The sequence below is a fragment of the Equus przewalskii genome, chromosome 28, assembly GCF_037783145.1.
Source record: "Equus przewalskii isolate Varuska chromosome 28, EquPr2, whole genome shotgun sequence".
NCBI classification, from domain to species: Eukaryota; Metazoa; Chordata; class Mammalia; order Perissodactyla; family Equidae; genus Equus; species Equus przewalskii.
Window position 1 is genome coordinate 23,378,894 of NC_091858.1, and position 24,000 is coordinate 23,402,893.

The window sequence follows — 24,000 nt, forward strand, 5'->3', positions numbered from 1 at the left end:
GTCTAAATTCATTACTTGATTTCTTTGTTGTTTTGCTCCAATTTTACAGCCATCAAAAGTAGAATTTTCTGTTTTGCTCTCTACTTTTACTTCCTTTTGCTGTAATCATATCTTGAAATTAACTCCTATAAACCCTAGGAAGAGGTTACATGTCATTTGATGCATACATTTGAAATGTCTTACTTAAAATAGGGTAAATTCAGAAGCAAGTTGCTCTAGTAGAAAATATTTAAAGTTCCGCATTCTATAAATACTTTGTGTTGACAAAGTCAGCAGACACAGTGCCAGAGCTTCATACAAAATCAGCTTAATTAATCCATGGACACAATACACATAAAGTCGTAAGCATTATATTTTTAGATGTGAGAACAATATCTCCAATACCTTATCATTGTTGACTCTGAACTCTGTATTGTGTACAGATTAATTGTAAAAGTGTTTGTCCTACATGCTGTGTACATATGAATTTTTTCTGTAGTGGAAATATTTTAGCTTGTAATTTTTTTTACCTTTTTCCCCCTTAAATCTTTATATTCAATTTTAAGTCATTCTAGAAAACAACTTTCCCACTGAAATTTTGTGTTTAAAAAATACTGTTTCCTGTCCACAACCAGAAAGTCATTTTAGCCAGTCACCCTATGGCAAAAGAGGAAGGATCGTCCAAGATATTTTCTCACATAAAGCTGGTTGCCTTTTTGCTGTCTCTTATTATCAAAGTGCCTGGAGGGAGGCTTGGCAACCACTGGTAAGACCCCTAGATCAAGTAGAGACATGAGCTGCTCTCAGTGGTTCTTTGGCTGCTCCTTAGCAGAAGCCTACTCTAATTGACCTCAGAAAACTCCAGGTCAGCTGGCCCTAAGAATGCAGTCAACTCGTAGACATGTAGAGCAACAGGCAAGACGAGGATATTGGAGGCAACCAAAATATACAAGAAAGGCTTAGAAATCAAGAGAAATTATAACCCTGGAAATGAACCAAGTAAAGGCATTTGGACAATTGGAGATGTGAGAATTAGACATGGGAAATGAAAGAAGAAGTATTATTAGGCAGAGGACATTGAAGAAAGCAAATGGAATAGAGAGGCCACCGCCAAAGTATGATTAAGTCATGTCGTGAAACTGCACTCACTCCAGCAAGATGTCCACATGAGGAAGTTATATTGACTAATTGCTCTGAGGCATCTTCTCAACCTAGGTTGAACATAACTTCCCAATATCCTTCATTTTGTGGAGTGCTGATTTTCCTATTTATTATAACCCTGTTATGACAGAGATATCAGAGATTATACTAAATATACCATATTCATGAAAAATGCATTCAATAATTAATCCTTTAGTCATAGAATTAAGTCCTTAATGGCAGTGTAGGCAAATAGAAATTTGTAAATTTTTTTAGGTCTCTGGGGTTCCTGAGACAAGTTATTGCTATAAAAGCATGAATATAACCTTCTTCTCACTTAAAAAAAGTGAGCTTGGCTCTATGTAGAATTCTAATTTGCATAGTTATTTTGTTTATATGGGTGAATTTACACATATATATATACATGTAAAATATGATATTCAAACTTACACATACAAAAATTGATTAGAAGTGACTGGAACCCTTTGTTTAAAATTCCAAAGTAATACTATAATGTTGCTATAAAACATACCATTTTTTAAAATATATACAAATATTGCTGTAGGAAGGTGAAGAAAGCATTGTCCTACATCTACAAAATGAAATGGAAATTAGTTCTTAAGTACCTAATAAATAAAATTGGTCTTCATTATCTACTGATCAATAATTAAAGGTATACATTACTATTTAAATGTCAAAGTCACTAATGTTAAAAAAAGATTAATTTAAATCAGCTCTTCGTTTTTAGTCAAATATGTAACAAATAAGCCCAGGGAAATGTGATTCATTTTTCACACTAAAATACCTAGAATACAAACATGACAAAATAATTTGTGACCCATTCTCTTCTAAGGCAAATCATAGCTATGGAAGATAGGAAAGAAATACACAGAATAATTCCTTGAATGTGATTTACTCAATTACATTGAATGTGAAGGTGAGAACAGCATTAGGATTCTTTAGGATGGCCTAAAGTATGCAAGATAGCATCATCATTTTGAGATCTTAAAAATATCTTCAAGAAATAGCAGAAAGTATCAACACATAAATAAGTAGAAACACAATATAATAGGTTCTCTGTTCCAGCAATTATACAAATGCCTCAACTTTTCAAATTAAGCTTTTTATTAAATTTTAATGAAGATGGATTATCCCTTCATTTTATCTAGGTCTTAGAGTTACTTAGAATACAGAAATTATTTGACCCAGAGGTTCTCACACTTTCTTGGTTTACAGAGACATAGGATATCTCAGTAATTTTTCACCATGGTCTCGAGCTGAAAGAAACACCACACAGTTCTATTTATTAAGTAGTTAGGTGCAAACAACTTAATAAGTATTTATGTTCCATCAACTCAGAAGCAATTTGAAAAAATAACACACTTAAATTTTTTAAATAATCATTTTATTTCATTCTTTATAACCACAGTTACTTACTAATGGGATGTGGGTGCTTATTGGGCACTGCAAAACTTCTCAGACCTCAGGAGTAAATTGTACATCACCAGTCTCATTTACTGGTTGAAAATTATTTCACAAGGTGCTGGCTTTTCATTACAGCAATCACCAAAAACCCAACTTTTCAAGAATATGACATCCTTTAAAGGAAGATAGTACCATCTATTATGTTGAAACTGGGAACTACCTCAGGCTAGTACTTCATGCAATGTCTGGTAGATATCACTGTGGTTGCCTCAAAAATGTAAACTTTGCCCCAAAAACCTTGTGAATCCACTAGGGTGGCCTGGGGCACCTCAGCACATAGTTTGGGAACCATCAGTTTAAGCAGTGACTCTACATCGCCTCATTCTGAAATTTTCCCTTTTCATCTCTCTGCTTGTTTTCACATGTGCAGAATTAAAAGAAGTAGAAAATAAAATCTCTTAGAGAGCCATCAGTTAACACTTTCAACACCCTGGACTACACAACCCTTTTAAATCACTGACAGCTGCTATATAGGGCATAGCCAATAACATTACCACCATTTTATCAGAAACACTCATCCTTTGGAGCTATTTTCAGTTTGAAGAGTTTGCTAAAATCCTATTGGTACCTCTCTTGAGGATATCTTTATTGTATGTTTCTACCATTCATATCTTTGTATGTTTGGTCTTTGGTTTATACTCTTTGCTTTATTTGACTTACTTTCTTATGTTGTTTCATTTTTTTGTTTTAATTGTCATCTGCATTAGGAAATTGATATTTCAAACATACACTTAAGAAATTATATTTTGATATGAGAACCATTCTGCTTGTATTTTGCCAATACTTAATTCAAATTAAACTTCCAAACACTTAAATTCCCTCATGTCCAATAAACGCAGCCGATTTTTGTCCTTAAGAAATAAAGAAAAAGAAAGAAAATAAAAATCGCATGTGGCAATATATAATGATTATGTTATCATATTAGTGGTTATATTATTTCTCTTTCTTGTTATAACTTTCAAAAAAGATTAAATTTAAGTTGTTTTGGTTCCAGGGGAATGAGCAAAACTATTTATGCACATTCCATATACAAAGGAATGTGGGAATGGAATTGGAATCTGTTCGTAAATAGAACATTAACCTTCCAATTTTAGTAGACTTGTTACTCTAAACTTCTCATATCACATTAAAATAGCTCATGCATTTTTCACTTATTTTGCTTCGTGTTGTGATTTGCATAAGTGTAAATATATAGATCATCATATACATGTTGTTCAAAAGTATAAAAACTAGTTATTTTAAACTTGGTCATTTCAATAGTGTGCATATCAATATTATCTTTGATTTCCATTAGGCTACTTGTTTCCCTAACTAATAACTATGGGAAGACATAGAATTTCCATAATGCTATATGTTTCTTTATGAATCCTACATGTCAAATTTGTCATGTCTATATAAGTTTATAACTTCTACTTCAAGAGATGCTTCAAGCTATCTTCAGGAATCGTAATAGCTAGACTACAGTAAAACCTAACTGATGGATACAAAAGTATACTATACCATAGCTCTTAATCCTGAAATATAGGTTAGCCATAACTCTAAAACCTAGTTAGATTGCTTATAAATTTAACAGTTGAATTTAAATGGTATAAAAAAGTTGAATTCTATACTTGTGTTTTCATTAAAGAAAACCGTAAAATGTGAAGTATAAAATCTGATTTTTTACTAGAGCATTGGCATCTATTTCTAAGACAGACCCCTGGTGTTTGGTTTGGTTTGGTTTCTTTCAGTTTGGGGTGGGTGTGAAATTTGCAGATGTATTCCATGGTTACTAATTCTGTCTGTTCGTCTTTCTCATGGATGTCTGGCACATTTCACTTAAAATGCATGATGATGCATGTGCTTTCTCCTTTGCTGTGGCCTCTGCTATATCATTTTTTTGCTTCCAGATAGCGGTGGGTGTGCTCGCAAACGTGCTGCCATGTCTGTTACATTAACATCTGTGAAGAGAGTTCAAAGTTCTCCAAACCTATTGGCTGCAGGTACACTATCACTAACTCACAGAATGTCACACTCGAATGGTTTTATCTGACCTTTTTCTTTCTCCAGAATTATCTTGGTTGTTTGATGAAAGTAGCTATGAATACCTTTCTAATGCACAAGTTCTTATTTTTCTTGTCTCAAGAATAGCGCCTATCCCTTCTGACTGTTTATGTTCTAAAAATAAAAAAGCCAAAGGAAACTGATATCTTGTAGAAAACATTTCAAAAATCTAATTAAAAACAGCAGTCACTTGCCAAAAATGTGTTGGGTAACTACAAGTGTTAATAACGATTTAAGTTTTTGTATCTCATGAACTAAAGGAATGTAATATTTAATTAAGATAACTCATAGGTGCTTTTGTTATTTTTTACCTAAAAACTGTTGGGCAGTGGGGGCACAGTGGGTCAGGAAGAGGGGTTTGCAAGAAACTGACTATGAATTTGCTTCTTCACCAAAGGTTGCAAACAGAATGACAGTATCAGTTTTGAAAGAGACCTTAAACCTTCCTTTAATCCAATTAGCAAAGCCCCTTTTAATACATATTTTTAAACATCTAGGTCCAATTAAGACTAACATGCACCCACGGGTATAAACATACTCTAGAAAGCAATTGGGAGTGTGATATTTCAGCCTCCTCAGAGGTGGATCTCTTTGCAACAAATGTCTGTCATGACTTCAACCCCAGTGTCTCTCGACCCTGAAATATACCCATACCTTTTGGTGACTGGTTGGTTGGTTGGTTTGCTTGTTGGTTTGTTAGTTGAAGGTTCCTTATTTTTTGTTTATAATATTTATGGGTTTTAGAGCAGAGTGGGAAAGGGCTGGAGAGTGTTTAAATAATTTTTTCACTGTGCAAATCAGTGTCTTTTACACACGTACATTTAGTAGTTAATTAAATACTCAGAATATCTTTGGCTTTAAAGCCACGTGATCCTAAACTACCCAGCTTTGTTGAGGGAAAAAACCAGCTTCCACATGTAGATTCCCACTCCTGTCCACCACCTCCAATCCACAAGTGGATTTCAATGCCCAAGTTTAAATACCGGGCCAGGTGGTTCCATAATATATGAAGTTAAAACAAAATGCAAGTTGCATTGCAATGTATGTAGTATGATCTCAGTTTGGTTAAAAAAAAAATCTCTCTATATATGTATTTGTACATTTTTGCTCATGTGTGTATGAGCAGGAAAAATGTTAGAAAAACTATCAATGTGCTTACATTGGATACCCAAGGGAAGTGAGAATGAAAGAAATAAAAACTAAATAAAATGAAGTCCAGGGCCATCATGTAATTGGAATGCCTGTACCATGAATATCATTGACACTTCAACCAAGTAAAATTCTAGCACAGGCTACTCAGATGTGGACCATTGATGTGCATGCTAGTGAATGTGACACTGACTCAACAATGCCAAACGGTATTATTTATGAAAGTAACCAGTCAAGGACTAATATTAGATTGAACTAGAGATGGCCATTTTGGAGAGTCAAGACTTGAACATCAGCAATTTCATATCACTCAACTTAATAGAAAAGATTTAATGCTTCAAAATCAAAATAATAGAAAAGATTTAATACTTTAGGAAGGTGAAATAATCTTTAGCAATAAGATTATGTAGTGACTCTGGGCCATTTTAAATTCTATATCGCAAGGAGTAAGGTTTCTCGAGAACAAAGTCCTTTGAATTTTGGATTTAATTATCACATTAAAAATAGATCTCTTTTGTATTAATTAGACACATAGGTATGATCCCTTTTTCAAAGAATTTTTAATTACATTTTGAAGAAAGACAGCAGCCTCTTTTTATGCCTAATCACGTTATATGGTTGCCTTCATAAGAATTTATTTGACACAGTGTCTTTTTGTGAATCAAAAGAGGATTAATAAATATTTATTGCATTAGATATTGTTAAAATAGAACAGCCTTTAAGTAAGAGACTACCTTCTCAAAAGGTTCTAAGCCTCCTTCTCTCCCCTCTGAGATCAGAAAGTCAATATGAGCTGCTAGTCATCAGCTGTCACCTAAACGAGTCCTTCTCTTTTCCTTTTACAGAAGTAAAGTCCCACTAGACAAGTGATAGCACACAGTGATGTTTTCAACCTCAGCTAGAACCACAACAGTGACTGTAGAGATACAACAAGCCTTTTCGAAGTATATTTTATTTTACCAAAAACACTTGGCTGTCTAAAGTAGCATTGACAAGGGTGGTGTGCTCTGGTGACCAGACCACTGTGTCAAGAGAGAGGGTCCTGCCAGCACCACCTGTGTGTTTTATACCCTTAGGAAAATTCATCTGTTAGTACCTCTCATTTCCTTTCTCAAAAAAAATTTTTAAAAAAGATTTGTCTATCATTTTCCTACTTCTCAGAATTTAATCATTTCCCAAACTCACAAGGGTTTGTCAGAATTAAATGAAAGTAAATGAAGAAAATAAATGAAGTCTTATCGCAGTACTTAGAAACACAGTAGGCATTCAATTAGTTGACTTGAATTTAACCAATATGGTTAAATTAATTCTTACAAAACATTTGAGCCCTCTAAAGAGAGGAGCTATAAGAATTAAAATCATCATGATTTTCAAGAGAAGTACAGTTTATATGTCTAATATAGCACATCAGCTAAAAGCAATTTACATAAAACCTAAGGATAGAGATTATGATGTAACAGGTACCACAAACACAGCAACATAAAAATCACAATGTTGGAATCATAAAGTTGGAAAGGACCTCTGAGGGCATCCAGTCCAATCCCAACACAAAGCCAAAAATGCCTTGACAGCTTGTCTAACATGTGTCCACCACCTTCTGCCTGGACTCAGAGAGTGCTCATTGGACTAGTGAAGAGCGAGTAGAGTTGTTAATTCTCAAAGACCCTACTTATAGTCACACACAAGACTGCCAGAGAACAACAAATCTATCCCATTTATTCATTCTTAAATTTTCAGAGAAGCAATGACCATCTACCAAAGAATACTAGAAATTAAGGGCTCTGATGGCTAGCATTCCAGCTCTGTTCTTTCACAAGTGAATGATCATGAATAATGTTCAAGATATTGGGCAAAACCATTTTCCCTATGCATTTGCTGTGTCATTTACGTGTTAAACTTTTTTTTTTTTACTTATATTCTCTTTAGTTGACATGGATCCAGGATGCTTTCATACTTTTTGTTACCTGCTCCAAACCACATGGATCCCCCCCTTTCTTAAGCTTTCCTGGCAGGGATGAAATAAAAGCAAGGCTGTGGTGAACAGTATCCATGTAAGGTTTTCATCTTTCAGTGCATCCAAAGCACTATAGTAAAATAGCAAACCAGGACTGGGAGTTTTTTAAATATCTATTATTGGATTTATTTTAAAGAAACTGAAATGTTGTACACTTGAATATCCTTAAAAGACCTATTTAAAAGTAGACTTTAATCATTAACATAAAAAGCTTCATTAAAATATGGGTTCATCCTGAAGTTTTAATCCATGGTCATTTTTGTACTTTCTCCTTTCTTGTAATTTCTACACACTTATATTTACTATGTTAAGCAGAGATTTTCAGGAGACATCAGCATCATTTGGAAATCCCTGGCCCCAGTAGAGGAGGAGTGGGAAGCCCCTTGTTGAGCCTAAAGTGACTATCTTCTGATTCTTGCACTTAATATTTATCCCACTGAATGGTTCCATAATCTCCAATGTGGTCACCAGTAAGAAGAAACAGAACTGGCCCTGTACAAACTATCAATTACAGGAAGTTTATTTCAAGTGTCCTTCTGTCTCTCACCTCCAAGCATCTGGCTCCTCTCACCTCCATCTCCAGCACATACCCACACATCCTTCTTTATGAACTCAGTTTTATCAAACTAAGAGTAAGACTTCCTATTCTCAAGCAAATAATTATAATGTAAATAATAATAATTATTATTAATGCTGCTTCCCTTTTCGTTGCCATTCCCCCAAGTCCTCAAACTTGTTCCTTGTTCACAAAGAGTATGTGGCAACCAGATGGTTATTAAATCTCTCTCCTTGAGTGCCCCAAAGCAGAACTCTAATGAGTGCTCTGTATTGTCAAGTGATGTTTGTTTTCTTTATGGAGTCCTCATCATCACTTAAGCAATTGACGATTTCAGTCATTTCTGCTTCCATCAAGTCCTGGAAGCAGAGTCTAGGAAACATTTCACACACAACTCTTCAAAGTTATTTTTACTTATGGTACCCATTTTATTACTCTGATTTTGAATTCATTGGAGATAAAATCCATTAGCAATTATAAAGATTGAAGATTTCTTAGTCTTCTCTAACTCACCTGAGCTGGAGTCATTCTAATGTAGTCTGTGCTGAATCACATTTATGTTTCTTCCTTTGATTTAGAAAGAATGTATACCAAACATTTTACCTAAAAATCAAAGTCTTGCATTCATCAACTCATTTTCATCAGAAGGTTGGGCTGAATGACCCCCGAAGTCCTTTCCAAAGAGAAGGCTTTGCGAATATTCTAGGTGAAGTTGACCTTGTGGTATAGTAGAACCAAGCAATACAAATTTATTACCTCAAATGTGCATAAGTTATAGAAGATTCTTGAATGTGTAATTCTAATAAAACTGATAGTAAATATCTCATTGAACCCCTTTCCCACTGCATTATCAAAATCAATTTATTATAATGTACTGAAATTAATTTTCCACAGCTTACTGCAAAATAATGTAACATATTGTAATAGTTCTTTCATATTTGAATATAAAATGACTTTTAAATGGCAATAAGGAGAAAATTCCAAGTCTAGAGAATTGTTTGAAAATTTATAATATGGCAGATACATTTACATTTTCTTGAAGTTAAAAAAAGAGGCAAACTACAAAAAATTGATCTCTAACACAGGAATTAAATATGGTCAGTAACACTAGGCATGGAAAGTTAAGCATCTGTAGTTTGATTTAATGCTTGGAGAAGCATTCATTGTTTATAAAGCAGATACCTTTTGACCCTTTAATTTGATATTTAGAAACTCATGTCCAGCTTGGGCAATAATAAGATAAAATTACATGTTTGCAATATAAATGAGGGGAAAAATCAGTGTTTGATATGTAAATGTTAATTATATATTCTATTTAATGAGTGATATTGTAATTGAAGTAAAAATAAATGCAATGTAAAATTTAAAAAAATAGTAGCTTTGAAGTACTCAGAGTTTAGAACAGAGATAATGTTTGCAAAACAAAATGCATGTGGTTCTTTGCCCAATGATTTTTACTGGATTGTTAATTTCTTTTACCGGTATTAATTTCAACGTTTCTTTTTCTTTTAGGACGTGATTCTCAGTCACCAGACTCAGGTACAGAAAAGCTATTCTGAATCACCATTACATTTGTTGTGTCTTTTTTTCTTTTAACATATCCATAGCCACAGTGTTGACCTCATAGTAAACTTAAATTGCATATACAGTTATGCATATTAAATTAAATTTCTAAAAAGAAAACTTCAATTTTGGAAATAAAAATAAATTTTATTAAAAAAATGTTAAAAGTGAATGTAGATATTTTTGTATCCAATTTGTTTTCCCTTAATAAAAGCTTGGAGATCTTACAATGATCGAAATCAGGAGACACTGAATGGAGATGCTACATATTCCTCTCTTGCAGCAAAAGGTTTTAGAAGCGTTCGACCAAACCTGCAAGAAAAAAAATCACCAACTCAGGTAATCCTTCACATTCTTGTCTACCGTGTTATTTCAAAGGTATTAAACCATTGCTTTAGAGCCTCTTTTCTAATAACCTGTATTTTGATACATATATTATCATTAATATATTTTTGCTTTTGTATTTCTATTGGTTGCCAGACTTGTATTTACAACATGAGAAGACAAGTTTTAAGTTCAAAACTTGAAGGTTTTTTTTTTCTGATTCAGCTCATAAAAGTCAGTCAGTCTCTAACAATGTTTAGGATATATTCTAATTCTTAAAAAGCTATCAGCTGGTGATTTAGATTTCAAAGTTGTGAGGTCAGCAATACATTATGTACTCAATAAATATGAATTGTGCAACTGCTCATTATATTAACTGAAGGAACTCTGTGTTGAGATATTAGTAAAATTGTGCCACAAATATGAAAAATGTTATCGAAACAATGTGACTAAATGCACCGTATATAAATATATACCTCAAGGTCTAAAAATATGCCAAGAGAACATATGTTCACTTTTAATATAATTTCCCAGGATGTAGATGGAGACAAACTTTGTAATGTATTCTCTGTAAAAATTATTTTCCCCCAGAGGGCAGCTATTGATAATAAATTAAAATGCATTCTAAACAGAATAAAAATGATCATTATCTAACCAACAAAATATATAGCATGATAAGAAGGTGCGACATTACTTTCTTTAAGGGTAGAATTAACACTGGTTTCTTGATGACTAACTCTGACTTTCTCTCTGTTTTTCCTTCAACATTATTTCTTTCTCCGGATGCTTTTGGCAACCCAGGCACCCCTTCCACCACCTAGAAAAGAGAGCTCTTGTAGTCGCTTGATAACCAATCACACAAAGGGTGAAATTTTAGACCAATTAGTAACTAACACACAAAGTCCCTCCTGTACAGAGTACTTTTCTAACAAAAAACCTCTTCAGGGAATGATGTATTCTAATGAAGACTCCGGCCAGACAATTGTATATTCTGAAGAATCTAACACAACTGTGTCGTATACACAAAAAATCACTAATCCACAACCACCTTCCAGCACTGGTTCCCCACCAAATGCTGACACTGGTACCCCCTTTCTACAAGAGGACTACATGCAAGATTCTCAGACTCGGAGAATTTCTACATTGAAACTAATCCACAACCAGGATCTAGGATGTAGCATCCCCTTTAATACTCCACAGTTTTCCAAATCTGTTGAAGTACCATCATTTCTCAAAAAGCCTTGCTCACCACCCCCTAACCCAGTGCCTGAGATACACACAGCATCTCTTTCCATTCAGATAGCTCCCCTTTCAGGACGTGATCCTGAAAGCCACAAACAGCTACCTGAGCTTTCTCCAGAGACTACAAAGATACCTCTTCAGCAAGACAGACAAAAATCTGCAGTTGCCGCAGCCTCTCAGTCCTCAGACTGCCGGGTGATCCATTCCACTTTCCAATCTCTCCTTACAGGCTACTGTAGAGACCCTAACCCCTTTAGTTTGGGCTTCTCATATAACCCAATGCTTTGTTAGTTTCTAAGCAGGAAGGGAAAGGAGAAAGAAACTATCTTCCTATTAAAATCCTACTAAATTAATTGATAAATTTCTAGATATCTTTTAATTAAAAATATATATGTATATATATACACACACATATACATATACACAGAGATCTTTTATCCAGAAATCATGTCATAAAACTTTTTTTCCTTCTAGGTATTTATTAGAAATCCTCAGTGGTTGATTTCTACCTTTTAAAATGTATCATTTCAGAAAGTATATTAATCAGTCTTTAGTACTCAGACTGTTAGAAAGTAAATCTTTATTTCCCTATATGTGCAATTCCTTCATAGCATCATTCTGCTGGCATTTATTAATTTATTTAGAAGAGAACTGTGGCTGTCTTCACTGCTCCTCCACAAAATGATGTAGTGTCAGGAGCATAAGCTTTAAAGATAAACTGTAGATTTCAATCCATGCTTCATCTCTGGTGATGTGGGAGGGCCACCATCTTAACTTCTCTGTGAGTCTGAACAAATAAATGAGAATATTCATTAATCCTTAATTCACAGATTGTGGTAAGACTAAGGAGGGTAGAGGTAAATTACCTAGGACAGAGCAAGCACTGCATAAATGGTAGCTGTTAGTAAAAGATACACTATTAGCAACAACAGCAGTAATGGGCATATTGAAACACTAGTACCTAAGTAAATTTGTGCAATACTGTTTCCTGTAGCTGTGCTCTTAAAGATCGTCCAAGACACATCCTTGAAGAGATACATTTTTAAACTTTATAGAAAATCTCCAACAGACATCTGATTGACACCAACATCCCCTCCCCCACTCATAAAGTGAAAGCTTTAAGCTTAGATGATTAAAAAGGTAAGCGGGTATTTTCATATATCTACTAAAATATCTCCTTCAGGGGCCGGCCCCATGGTCGAGTGGTTAAGTTCGCCCGCTCCTCTTTGGCAGCTCAGGGTTTCACTGATTCGGATCCTGGGCACAGACATGGCACCACTTGTCAGGCCATGTTGAGGCAGCATCCCACATGCCACAACTAGAAGGACCCACAACGAAAATATACAACTATGTACTGGGGGGATTTGCGGGATAAAAAGCAAAAAGAACTCCATCAGCTAATCATGGTATGCAAAATTTATTCATTAAAGTAATTTCTTTGAATTAAGGTAATGTCTTCTGAGAGCCCCTATAAAATAAGTTAATAAGAATAACAAAAACAATAATGATAATAGCAGCTAACAAATAGTAAGAGTATATTCTATGCAGGCACTGTTCCAACTTATTTATATCTATTAATGACTTCTACAATCCCATCAGGTACAGAGCAAAATCAAGCTGAGACACTAACAGACAGCGTTGTGCTAGTGTCAGAGAGCAGATTTACTCGTGTCCCAGGACGTGTCCCTCCAGGATGGAGGGTAGGAGAAGTCATCGCAGACGCCACCATGTGAACAACTCAGTTCACTCATCTAACATAGTTTGGTTCTTCTAAATGGTTTTATTATGTTTGAAAACTTACTTTTGACAGCTTTCCTTTTTCATGCTTTGGTCGCTATCCAGGCTGACCAGAAACAGTCGCTTTTATGACACAATCCCTAGAGAATCAGCATGATCCACAAGTTAAGATTTAAGATCCTGTCACTTTTATTCATTCAACAAATATTTACTGGGCATCTATTATGTGTCAAGTCTGTTCTAGCCGCATAGCTGCATTTGAAACCATTGATGATTACAGCCTTATTGGGAGTGGGGGTAACAAACATTAATAAACACTTAAATGAGTAGATGACATGCCTTAGAAGGGGATTATTTGTTCTTCTGTGACTGGCTTTTGTCACTGAGCATAATGTCCCAAAAGTTCATTCATGTTGTCTCATACAAGAGAATTTTCTCCTCTTTTAAGGCTGAATAAAATTCCATCGTATAAACTAAACAGTGCTGAGCAGGGACGTGAGGAGCAGAGTCTAAGGTAAATAGGGTAGTCATAGGGTTCTCATTGAGGAGGAAGAAGAGTTTCGAAGGAGGAAGATCGTTCTCAGCAAAGGCAATACCTGGTGGCAAGGCTTTAAGGCTGAAGCATGCTGGGGGTGCTCGAGGACCAGCAAGGAAGCCAGCGGGAAGGAGAGAAAGTAAGTGAGGCAGAGAGTAAGAAGATGCGAAGTTAGAAGCAACAGAGGCCAGGTGACAGAAGTCCCCATAGCCATTGCAAGGATTTTGACTTTCATTCTCAATAGAAATGGGAGTCACTGGAGGATTTTGAGGCTGCCACTATTGTTATTTGACATATAGTCTAACAGAATTATTCCAGCAGCTCAGCTGAGAACAATCTATAGTTGGCAAGAAGGAGAGTAGGCAAGCCAGTCAGGTGGCTGTTGCAACAATTTAAAGGAGAAATGGTGGTGGCTTGAGGCAGGGTGCAAGTAGTGGAGGTGGCGAGAAATCAGATTCGGAATGTATTTTGAAAATCAGTGAATGGAACTTCTTGACAGATTGCATGTGGGAGGTGAGGGAAAAAGAAGAGTCAAGACTGACCCAAGGTTTTGAGACTTTGCAATGGGGAAGGATGGAATTTGCCATCCTCTGTCCATTGAGACTGGATAACTGTAGATAGCGCAGGTTTGGCGGGTGGACAGAGGTTCCATATGAGACATGATAAGTTTGAGGGATCCGCTAGACATCCAGATGGAGAGGTGGAGTATGCAGTTGGATATATGAGTCTGGAGTTCAGGTCGAATGTCCAGGTTGGAGACATAAGCCATTAGCTTACAGGTGGTTTTGTAGCCAGGAGACCAAATGAGATCACCAGGGTGAGAGTACAGTATAGAGAAAAGAGGACGCCCGAGCACTGAGCCCAAGTGCATCCCAACAGCGAGAGAAGGAATCAGGAAAGTAGACTAAAAAGAGTGTCTGCTAAGGGAGGAGGAAATCCAGAAAAATGTGGCACCCTAGAAGCCAAGCGAGGAAAGTACGTTGAGAAGAGATGGTTAACTGCCCAAATGCTGCTGACAGAACAAGTGTAAGATGAGATGTGCTAACTTACCACTGACCTCATAGTGGGGAGAGAGACCTTCTTGGAGGGGGCCTAAGAGAGATTGAGAGGAGAGCAATTGGACAGTCGGCTCTTTCAAGGTGTTATTCATATAAGACCTTCCATCTAGTTATTCCCTCTCCCTGAGCCTCAGTTCCTTCATCTATTTAATGGGGATAATAATGGTGTTCATCCCAAAACATTGCGGGGAGGTAAAAATAAGATACTGCATATAAGAAGCTCGCACAGTGCCTGCTACAAAGTAATCCCTGAACATATAGTAGCTGTGGTTATTTTAAAATAATATCCTTTTTCCAAACTATGCATCTAATTGGGAAAAGAGAATATATTATTTTCAACAATATGTCGTGTTTCTTTTTTACCGATGGATAAAAGTTTATTTCATCTGACCAGCAGTTTGTTCCAAGACGACGGTGTGTCATCTTATATAACACTTTGTCAAAAGGTGGCACAAAACTGTTGCAGTTTTGACTGTTTTTTCATTGTGGTAAGAATATTTACTGTGAGACCTAGCCTCCTAACAAATGTTAAAGTGTACAACACCATTGTTAACTGTAGCCACAATGTGGCACAGCAGCTCTCTAGAGCTTACTCATCTTGTATAACTGAAACTTTATACCTGTTGAAAAGTAACTCCCACCCCCAACTTCCGCCCCCCTGCCCCTGGCAACCACCATGTTGCCCTCTGCTTCCATGAGTTGGACTCCTTCAGATACCTCATGTAAGTGGAATCATGCAATACTTGGTCTTCTGTGACTGGCTTAGTTCACTGAGCATAACGTCCCCAAAGGTCATTCAGGTTCTCGCATATGACAGAATTTTCTTCTCTTTTAAGGCTGAATAAAGTTCCATTGGATGCATATACCACATTTTCTGTATCCGTTCATCCATCCATCGACATTTAGGTTGTTTCCACATCTTGCCTTTTGTGGTATGCTTTATTTTTAAGTCTCATTTTCCACGGAATGGCCTTTCACAGTGGTGACCTTTTCATTTTAAATACTTATGTTCCACGTTCTGGCAGGAAGTCTCAGTAAATGCCAAGAAGTGTAAGCTACACACTCTAGTCAGCCAAATATGTGCTCTGTTATAAAGAATTGGCCTCCCATGGAAATAAATAGCAGATCCAAGAAACAAATTCTCTATACCTAGAGGTGAAAAGAAAACTTCAGTGTTCTAGAAGTTTCATTTACATATTTTTGTTGTTTTTATTAAAATCTGGCCATTAGTTTAAGAAGAAAACGGCAGCCCACTGTTAGGAATTTTAGTTCTCTCCATATTTGATCACCTGACAAATTGTTTTATATACTGCAGATATTTTAATTTACCTCCTACAAATTTACCTATAGAGAGAACACAAAATGAAGTGTTTACCCTTCTGTTACTGTGCGAACAGATATCCTCTTGCTAAAAATGTCACACTGTTCTCAATGTCAGATAAGTGAAGGCCTAAGCCAGAAGCTTTGAAAAAACAGCAAAAACTACACCCCAACATTTTCTCTAGCATTTCTGAGTGTTCTGCCCTTTGCTTCAGGAAGATAAACTTGACCCTTCTATCATGAAATAATGTAATCAATCATTAGCTAAAGCTGCACATTCACAGCTGCTGCTGCACATATGTTGGGGTCTCGGAGGGGAATTTGTCTCACTGTCAAGTAGAAGAGAAAGAAAAGTCATCTCTTTTTCTCCGTAGGATCAAGATGTAGACGTTAAGGAGGGCCAAATAATGAATAAACGTCAGCAGTGTGGGATGATAGAAAAGGTGAAGAACATAGAGTGTTCTGGACCAGTCCCACCAATACCAGCCACGAGCACTCATATAGTCCATTAGTATGGCCAACCAATATCCATAACTTTTTGTGTGTGGGTTTGTTATGCCACTAGTTGATCAGGTCTTTGGCAATTCCTCCATCTGACTAACGTGTGTTGTGTATGTTTCTGAGTGATTGAACGGTAGAGAACATTTGGGAGCCCAGTATGAATTTAGCATCATCTAGAATCCCCTCTACCATACCTCCGAATAGATGAGCATTCAGCCTCTTCTTGAACACACTTAGGAATGGAGAGCTCAGTTACTTTAGAAGGCAGCTATTGCTTGGGAAATTCTTGGATCTAATTATTAGAAAATATTTCTAATGTTGAGTCATAATCTGCCTTCCTTAACTTCTGTGTATTCATCCTGCAGAGCAAAACAGATGAAGTTTCCTCCCTCTGCTGTATGACAGTTTTCACAGTATTGCTCTACTCCCTACCCTGCTCTTTGCTGTCTGTAAAGCATTCTTGTGCCTTCCAAGCATCAAAAAAAAATTTTAAATGGCTCTCATTTGTTGAAAGCTATTACAACACACCAGACACTGTACCAGCACTTACATTATCTCACTTCATTTTCACAAGCTTTAGCAGATGGGTTTTATTAATGTCCCTATTTTACACATGAGGAAACTTCGTCCCAGGTCTGTCTGACTCCAGATCCACAGCTCGACAAATAGATTCTCCTGCCTCTATTTTTTAATATAATCTGACTTTTGATCCCTATCTTCTGGCCATGCTCTTAAGATATGACACCTCTCCAGATTCCAAGTCATGTTCCTGATCTGAGTTCCACAGAGTACAGTGGAAATACTTACTCCCTTTTTTCAGATACCATACCTCATCAATGTACCCAAATCTGTGTGACCATTTTAGATCAGTTGTCACCCAGGTCTTGGGCAGAGACTATAAGGCTGTTAAGACCTCTGGCAAAAAAAAGGTTTTTATTATGAAGCCACAGGGCAATTTTGTATCATGAAATGCAGGTGGTACAGCCAGGCCTTAGGAGAACTGGAGAATGGCCAGTTAGCTACCCTCTCTTTCTCCATCTTAGATGCCACATAGTTCCTGTCTCTCCTCTCTGTAAGTCGGCCTCATTCTCCTCTCTTAGTTTCTGTCCTCTCATTACTTCAAGTTGCCTGAGGATTTCCATGACCTTCTCTGGCTCCAGTTATGTGTGAGCTTGCACCTGGGTTTGTGGGGTACAGGACCACCTGACTGGGGCATTCAGTGTAATATAATTCAAATTCCCAATTCCTGGCAAGGAGACAGTGCCTCACTGGCCTAGTTTGGTTCACTTATTCCCCTTTCAAAACAATCAGCTGTGGCCAGTGAAATGGAGTCACCTCGTACAAACACGGCTGCCAAGCACTTCCTCTTTACCCCCTCAGGAGGTGAGGTGGGAGGTAAAGATTGACTGTGGGTTTTTTTTTTTCCACAAAAATTCTTAAACTGTTTATTTAAATTCACTATGGAGATTTAAAATCTAAACAATGATATGGATAATTATATAATAGAACCCATTATAAGTACTCCTCACAAGGCTGCACCAATTTTCGCTATGTTACCATTTGTTTTCAAGGGTCAACTCCAATTATCCTGGTCGTATTTTAAAGTCAACATAAGATACAGTTTCCTTGAGTTTGTAGAAATTTTAGTACCCATACCTAACAGATGAAGAAAAAAAAACTAATGAAAATACCATTATGAAACCTAATAAAATGCAAATAATTTCTTAATGTAAAGATTAATTTTCATATGACACACTCCTAGACATTTTTTCAAGTAAATTACTGTCAATTCTATTGAAAAATAGAAAACAAAACCTGCGAAATCCCTTTGCTTGATATTTAACACATATTTCATATGTTCCTTGAGAAATGAGGCCTGGAAGCTCAGGCATTAAAGACGTTAGAGGAGGAGATGTTAAGACCCCAGACCACAGTGCCATGTCAAGCCACTTGGAACCTGAGACAGAAAAATAATATATCCCCCATATATGTGTTTTTATGTATTTTTAATTTTTTATAGAACATTTCAGTATTTAAAAAAGTATTGAAAAGTAGGTATGTTAAAACTAAACATTATTTTGTTTAAACATTTTATTTATACCCAAACATAATTTATTATAATTTTATTTCGTCTTAAATTAGTCAAAATTTGTTTAAGATCCTCATTGGTCAAGGGAAAACTGTCAAATCTGACTGTCCTCTCAATCGAAATGGGATCAGAAACAACAGATCTTGAACATATTATTATTTTATTATATTATTGCTTCCATTAAAAATTCAGGATACTAATTCTTCCTTTTTCCTCAGTCTTCAATATGGCTTAGCATGGCACTGGTTATTTAAATTTTTGATATTTTGTTCAGTATGGATTTTTTTCCCATTGATTTTGATTTTTTTTTCTAAGATTGCATTGAAATAGTGCTTATCTGAGTTACTGAGTTTTTGTCATTCCATTGAATTTTGCACCCAACATGGGTGCCGTACTGGCCTCCCCCTCAGCCTGGCCCTACCAGACCATGCTCCCTTTCTCTATACCCCAACTCCACATCAAGCCCACATCCAATGACTTTCTTTTCACCTCCAGTTTCTGCGTCTACTGAGTTAACAAACTGATGGTCTGGGGCGTGTGATGATAGATGTGTTTTGTTTGGTTGGCACAGAGTTAATTTTATTTTTCATTTGGCCACCTTTAGGAGGAACGTGCCTTCTCTTTTCCACTCCAGTTCCTATCATCTCCTCTTATCTAACACCTGGCTTGATTTTCACATTCTGGATACACTCCTGGCCCAGTGGACACTTGAATTTGCAATGCTTACATCCAACCTGGTTTACTTTTGTACTGCTGAAGCTCACTGTTCCTGAGTCCTCATGCTCCCTAATTCCTCAAGGAGTTCAACTGAATTTAGTGATCTCTTTCATCCTCTGGTTCTGCTCAGTATTCTGGATTGAATTCATTTGGACCAGGAGGTTCAATGCTATTTTGAATACCTAGGCACTCTCTCTCTTAGAGTATTAAGTATGTTGAGGTTCCTTTGTAGAGACCAGACAACAGCAAGCTCATTTTTCTAGTTCTTCTCTCCCTTATAGCCCAACAGTTGGGAAAATGTCACAAAGTTGGTGACATTTGACTTATATTCAAACACCTTAAACTTTACATGGTCTTGAAAACACTGAGACACAAAACAACCACAACAGTTTTCTGCAGTCGTCTGCCACCAATTCAATAGAGGAAAAAAACCCAACTATTCCTGTTTTAAATTAGGTTTTCCTCCTTCAAGGTAGTCCAGATTGAGAAAATACTTCCTTCTTCCCTTTTTCACACTTTTCCTCCTACTCATCTCACATGCTCCTCAGGGAAATACATACATTGTGATTCTCTCTCCTTCTGTGTCTAAGAGGGTATTCCATTCATGTGGACATCAGGGTTATGTGAAGGAGCCTCAACTAGTCTAAGAGGTTATTTACATCTTTATCCCAAGATATTTCAAAGCTTTGTGGGTGACCAATAGACGGTTGAACTTTTGAGTTTTATCTATATAAATTTAAGTGTGGTATGACTCACCAAGAGGCATTTCATCTGTTAACTTCACACACACACACACACACACACACACACACACACACACACACTAAAAGATTCAAAACTGTGAGCATATCAGGAGGTGGTGAGAGAAATTCAAAAAGTGGAATAGTTCTGTATTCTGTAGATACTCTCTTTGGAAGAATAAATGAATGGCTAAAGATTATTCCTAGACATAATGCTGTACAAACAAACTGATCATATTACCCATAACATAACAATAACATGCTACCCAACCCATAACAATGGTGGCTTTAGAGAGAATATGCTTTAGCTTTTGACATGTCTCAAGTCCAAAGGAAATGGCCAAGCCAATCCCATGAGGGTTATAATTATTCGATTTTCCTTTTAATTTTAAAGGAAAAAAACCTCCTGTGAACATATAACTCAAATCCTTTTGCATGATCTACATTATTTAGCAGAATTTTCACTTAGCATAAGCAAAGCTGCAGAGATTCATGTTAAATAGAGACCTCTTTAGTGAAACTGCATTATTATGAGAAATTCCCTTGATACTATCCAACCCAAGGCTACTCTCTACTGAATTCCACCCAGACTTTTAGTAAATTCTAACATATTAAGTTGTAGTTATTATACTTTCATACTATTATAGTTTTACTTCCAATAAAATCTGCAATTATTATAAAAATTTACTAATAAAAAAGATACATGTCTACTAAAATATTTTAAGTTCTGGGTAACTAAGATTTCTGTCAGTTAAGTCTAGAGATTTTAAGCCATATACAGTAAAAAAGTATCACATTTATAATGAGTGTATTTAAACACAACAAAAAAGCTTATTAAGTGAAAATAGAATAAAAATTTGTTTTTTAATCCCGAGTTGGAGTTTCTTAACCTGTTAGATTAAGAATGTGCTTTAGAGTACCTATGAATACCAAAGGTCAGGCAGAATTTTATATGTACGTGAATTTGTGCATTTTTCCTAAGAGAAGGACCAATAGCTTTCATCAGATTTTTAAGGTGTCTGTGGCCAAGAGAGACCTTTTTATATGGTGGATATTTTTTTTAAGTATTCAATTAAAAGTCCAAGGGAAAAAATATGACTTTTTATGAGATCAACAGCCTGCTTGACATCAACTGTTATGAAAATGATGACTGGTCAAGAACATCAAATGGTACCACTTAACCCTTTACTAGGCAAGATTTCTAAGTTTATACAGTTCTTTTGCCTTCATTCCCCATCCTCATACTAATATCCTACAATACTTTTGGCTAGCTATCTTACAACTGGCACCACACCAAACACTCAAAAAAAACCTCTATTGTGGAGGTGCTGGGGAGTAAGAAAAACAAAATTTCCTTCAGAGTTTTGTTCACTCATGTTGAGGCTGATGCTTATCATCATATTTGACACGTGCACACAGACATCACCAAGGTTAGAATGAATAGCTACAAAACCTCTAATGGGCCGTCCACACTCTTCCTTTTACAGACAACCCCTCCGCCATGTTTAGCCTCCTGGGTTATACAGCCTTGGAGGTATTGAACCTTTCCTTTCTCCTCCAGTTTCTTTCTCCTTTACCTACCATTTAAAACCAACAGTAGTTCTAACCAACTAGAGTATATTCTAACCCCTGTTAGTGGCTGGTTTTCTTTTTCACTTCATCTTCACGTAGATACCGCTATTTGCACTGCTAGGATATTTTAAAGTTCAATTCTTTTAGTAGTTTGTAGTAAAATCAAAAAAGAGATTCAGTGGTTGGAAAGAAAACAAAATTCCCTTTCCACTTAGTTCTTTTTAGTTTGATCAGTCTTTAGATCTGTGAGTCAGAAAAAGTGAGGCAAATTGATTTATATTTTGGGAATATTGTCTTGGGGGGATGGCTACAAATACTTTTTTAGTGAATGGAAAACTAATTCTGCTGACCAGTAGACAACCTGATAGCATTTTGCTGTCACAAGCACAAAAACTAAAACTACTGAGGAAAAAATTCCTTAATGCTAGTGCTCTCAAGCCCCCACCCAAAATTACGATGCAGTGCTGTGTGAAAACTGGTCTTATTTCCAAAACACACTTACTGGATTCCTTTTCTTCATGTTTTCATGCTTTATCTGTACTGTGTGGCTGGCACCTAATCCGTCTGAATGTACTTCCTTAAAGTGCTTGCAAATCAAACCGATGCTTTGCCTTCTCTGCCACATTGCAAAAAGAGATGTTTTTATTAATTGGATCATTTATATCTCTTCTTATTCTCTCCTCAAACTCAGCTTGGAAACCAGAACTTAACTGCCAATGTGCTGGAGGTAAATGCTTCACAGACACACAGACAAACCACACCAGAAGCCTCTTCTTCATGCCCTCCTTCTGTGGTACCTTGTAACCGAACTACTTTCTCATCAGACGGTGGCTCCAGGCCCGCATCACTTACCCTGCCGCCACCTGCTGATGTGGGGCCTTCACACCTGCACAGACCTCTGACCCTTTCACATTGTTTATGTAAACCACCCGCTCCTTGCTCCTGACCGCCTTATCCACAGAAATGCCACAGGGTCTCACTACAAACTTCTCCCAGGGGAAGTGCTCCTCCTGCTCATGGAGCAAGTCCCCCCCAGCCATGCCAGATGAGCTGCAGGTAGCCAACTCCGACACCACTGACCATTCTGAAATAGCTTCTCCACCTTGGCTTAGAGGTCTGCCATGACAGATGGCACCACGCTAACCACTCCTGCTGCTATGCGTAATTATTCTTCCTTCCTTGGCCTCCATCATTTTTTAACAGATCTCCAAAGGCCAAAACGACTGAGTCGTTGCCTACCATCTCATTTTGCCGCTGAGCATTGTTATTCGCATAGGTGTGGATTATTAGTACACCCATTCTATACAGTATATGAGGGAAATCCAGTACGGTCATCCTCATAAGCCTACTTTGGGCTGAAAAATTCAGTTATATTCTCTTCATTCCGTTTGCAGTCAGTTATGTTTGCACTGTATTGCTCCAGCTAATGAGTTGTATAGTGATTTGCCTTAAGAAGTTATGTGAGAAATTTAGATAAGTATACATATAATATTATGATGATTAGATTATACAAAGAGTGTGAAGTTTTGCAAAAATTTTAAGCCAGTATTAAATCCTGGTAGATAACAGTTTACCTCAGAGATTCATATGAATGTGTCATGGGTGAATAATTTGTATATCCTTTTTTCTCACATATATGATTACTGACTGCATGGTGCTAATTCTTCTTGCTCCCTTTTCACTAACAGCTGCTGCTTTTGAACCCAACTACAGGAGTGAATGATGTCAATAATCTTAATGTACACTGCAGAAATTTAGCTGTGATTTTGGGGGAATTATTTTTCCTGAGCCATTCCAGTGTAGAAATTTATGAATACATTTATTATTTTATAGATTAATAATTTATCTTCCACTTATAGCAATATATAAATATTTCTGTGCATATTATATCATCTAAATATGTCTATATGACAAGCAGTCCTTAATTAATGATTTATGAATGACTAAAATGCTTCAAGATTTTATGGCCCAGATTTTCAATTGCATGTATGACTCCAATTTGAAAGGCACATAACTTTAGAGGAAGAATGGAAATTTTTTTAAAAATTGATCTTATAGTGAAATTCTAAAAAGCACCATCATAGACAAAACTTTAGTTGTGCTACATAGTTTTTACTTTGTATCAAGATCATAAATCTGCAAATTTCACGCATGGAGAAATATTATAAGCCATTTGTTTTTCAAGACATTGCAATTACAGTAGACAAAGGATCGTTTTTATTGTATGGAATTTAGT

At 36.3% G+C, this 24,000-nt stretch overlaps 1 protein-coding gene across 47 annotated transcripts in view; it reads left to right on the forward strand.

Moving 5' to 3' along the window:
* SORBS2 (sorbin and SH3 domain containing 2) overlaps nt 1-24,000 on the forward strand; it is a 332,515-nt gene that overhangs the window by 233,131 nt on the left and 75,384 nt on the right. For 15 of the 47 annotated variants that reach the window (XM_070599028.1, XM_070599033.1, XM_070598998.1 and 12 more), the window contains 3 exons: nt 4,494-4,586; nt 9,879-9,905; nt 10,144-10,268. In XM_070599028.1, coding sequence (XP_070455129.1) covers nt 4,494-4,586; nt 9,879-9,905; nt 10,144-10,268 — 245 coding nt within the window. Of the gene's footprint in view, nt 1-4,493; nt 4,587-9,878; nt 9,906-10,143; nt 10,269-11,054; nt 11,691-22,455; nt 22,492-24,000 lie in introns of all 47 variants that reach the window. The other 32 variants (XM_070599003.1, XM_070598991.1, XM_070599031.1 and 29 more) reach the window with 7 other exon arrangements.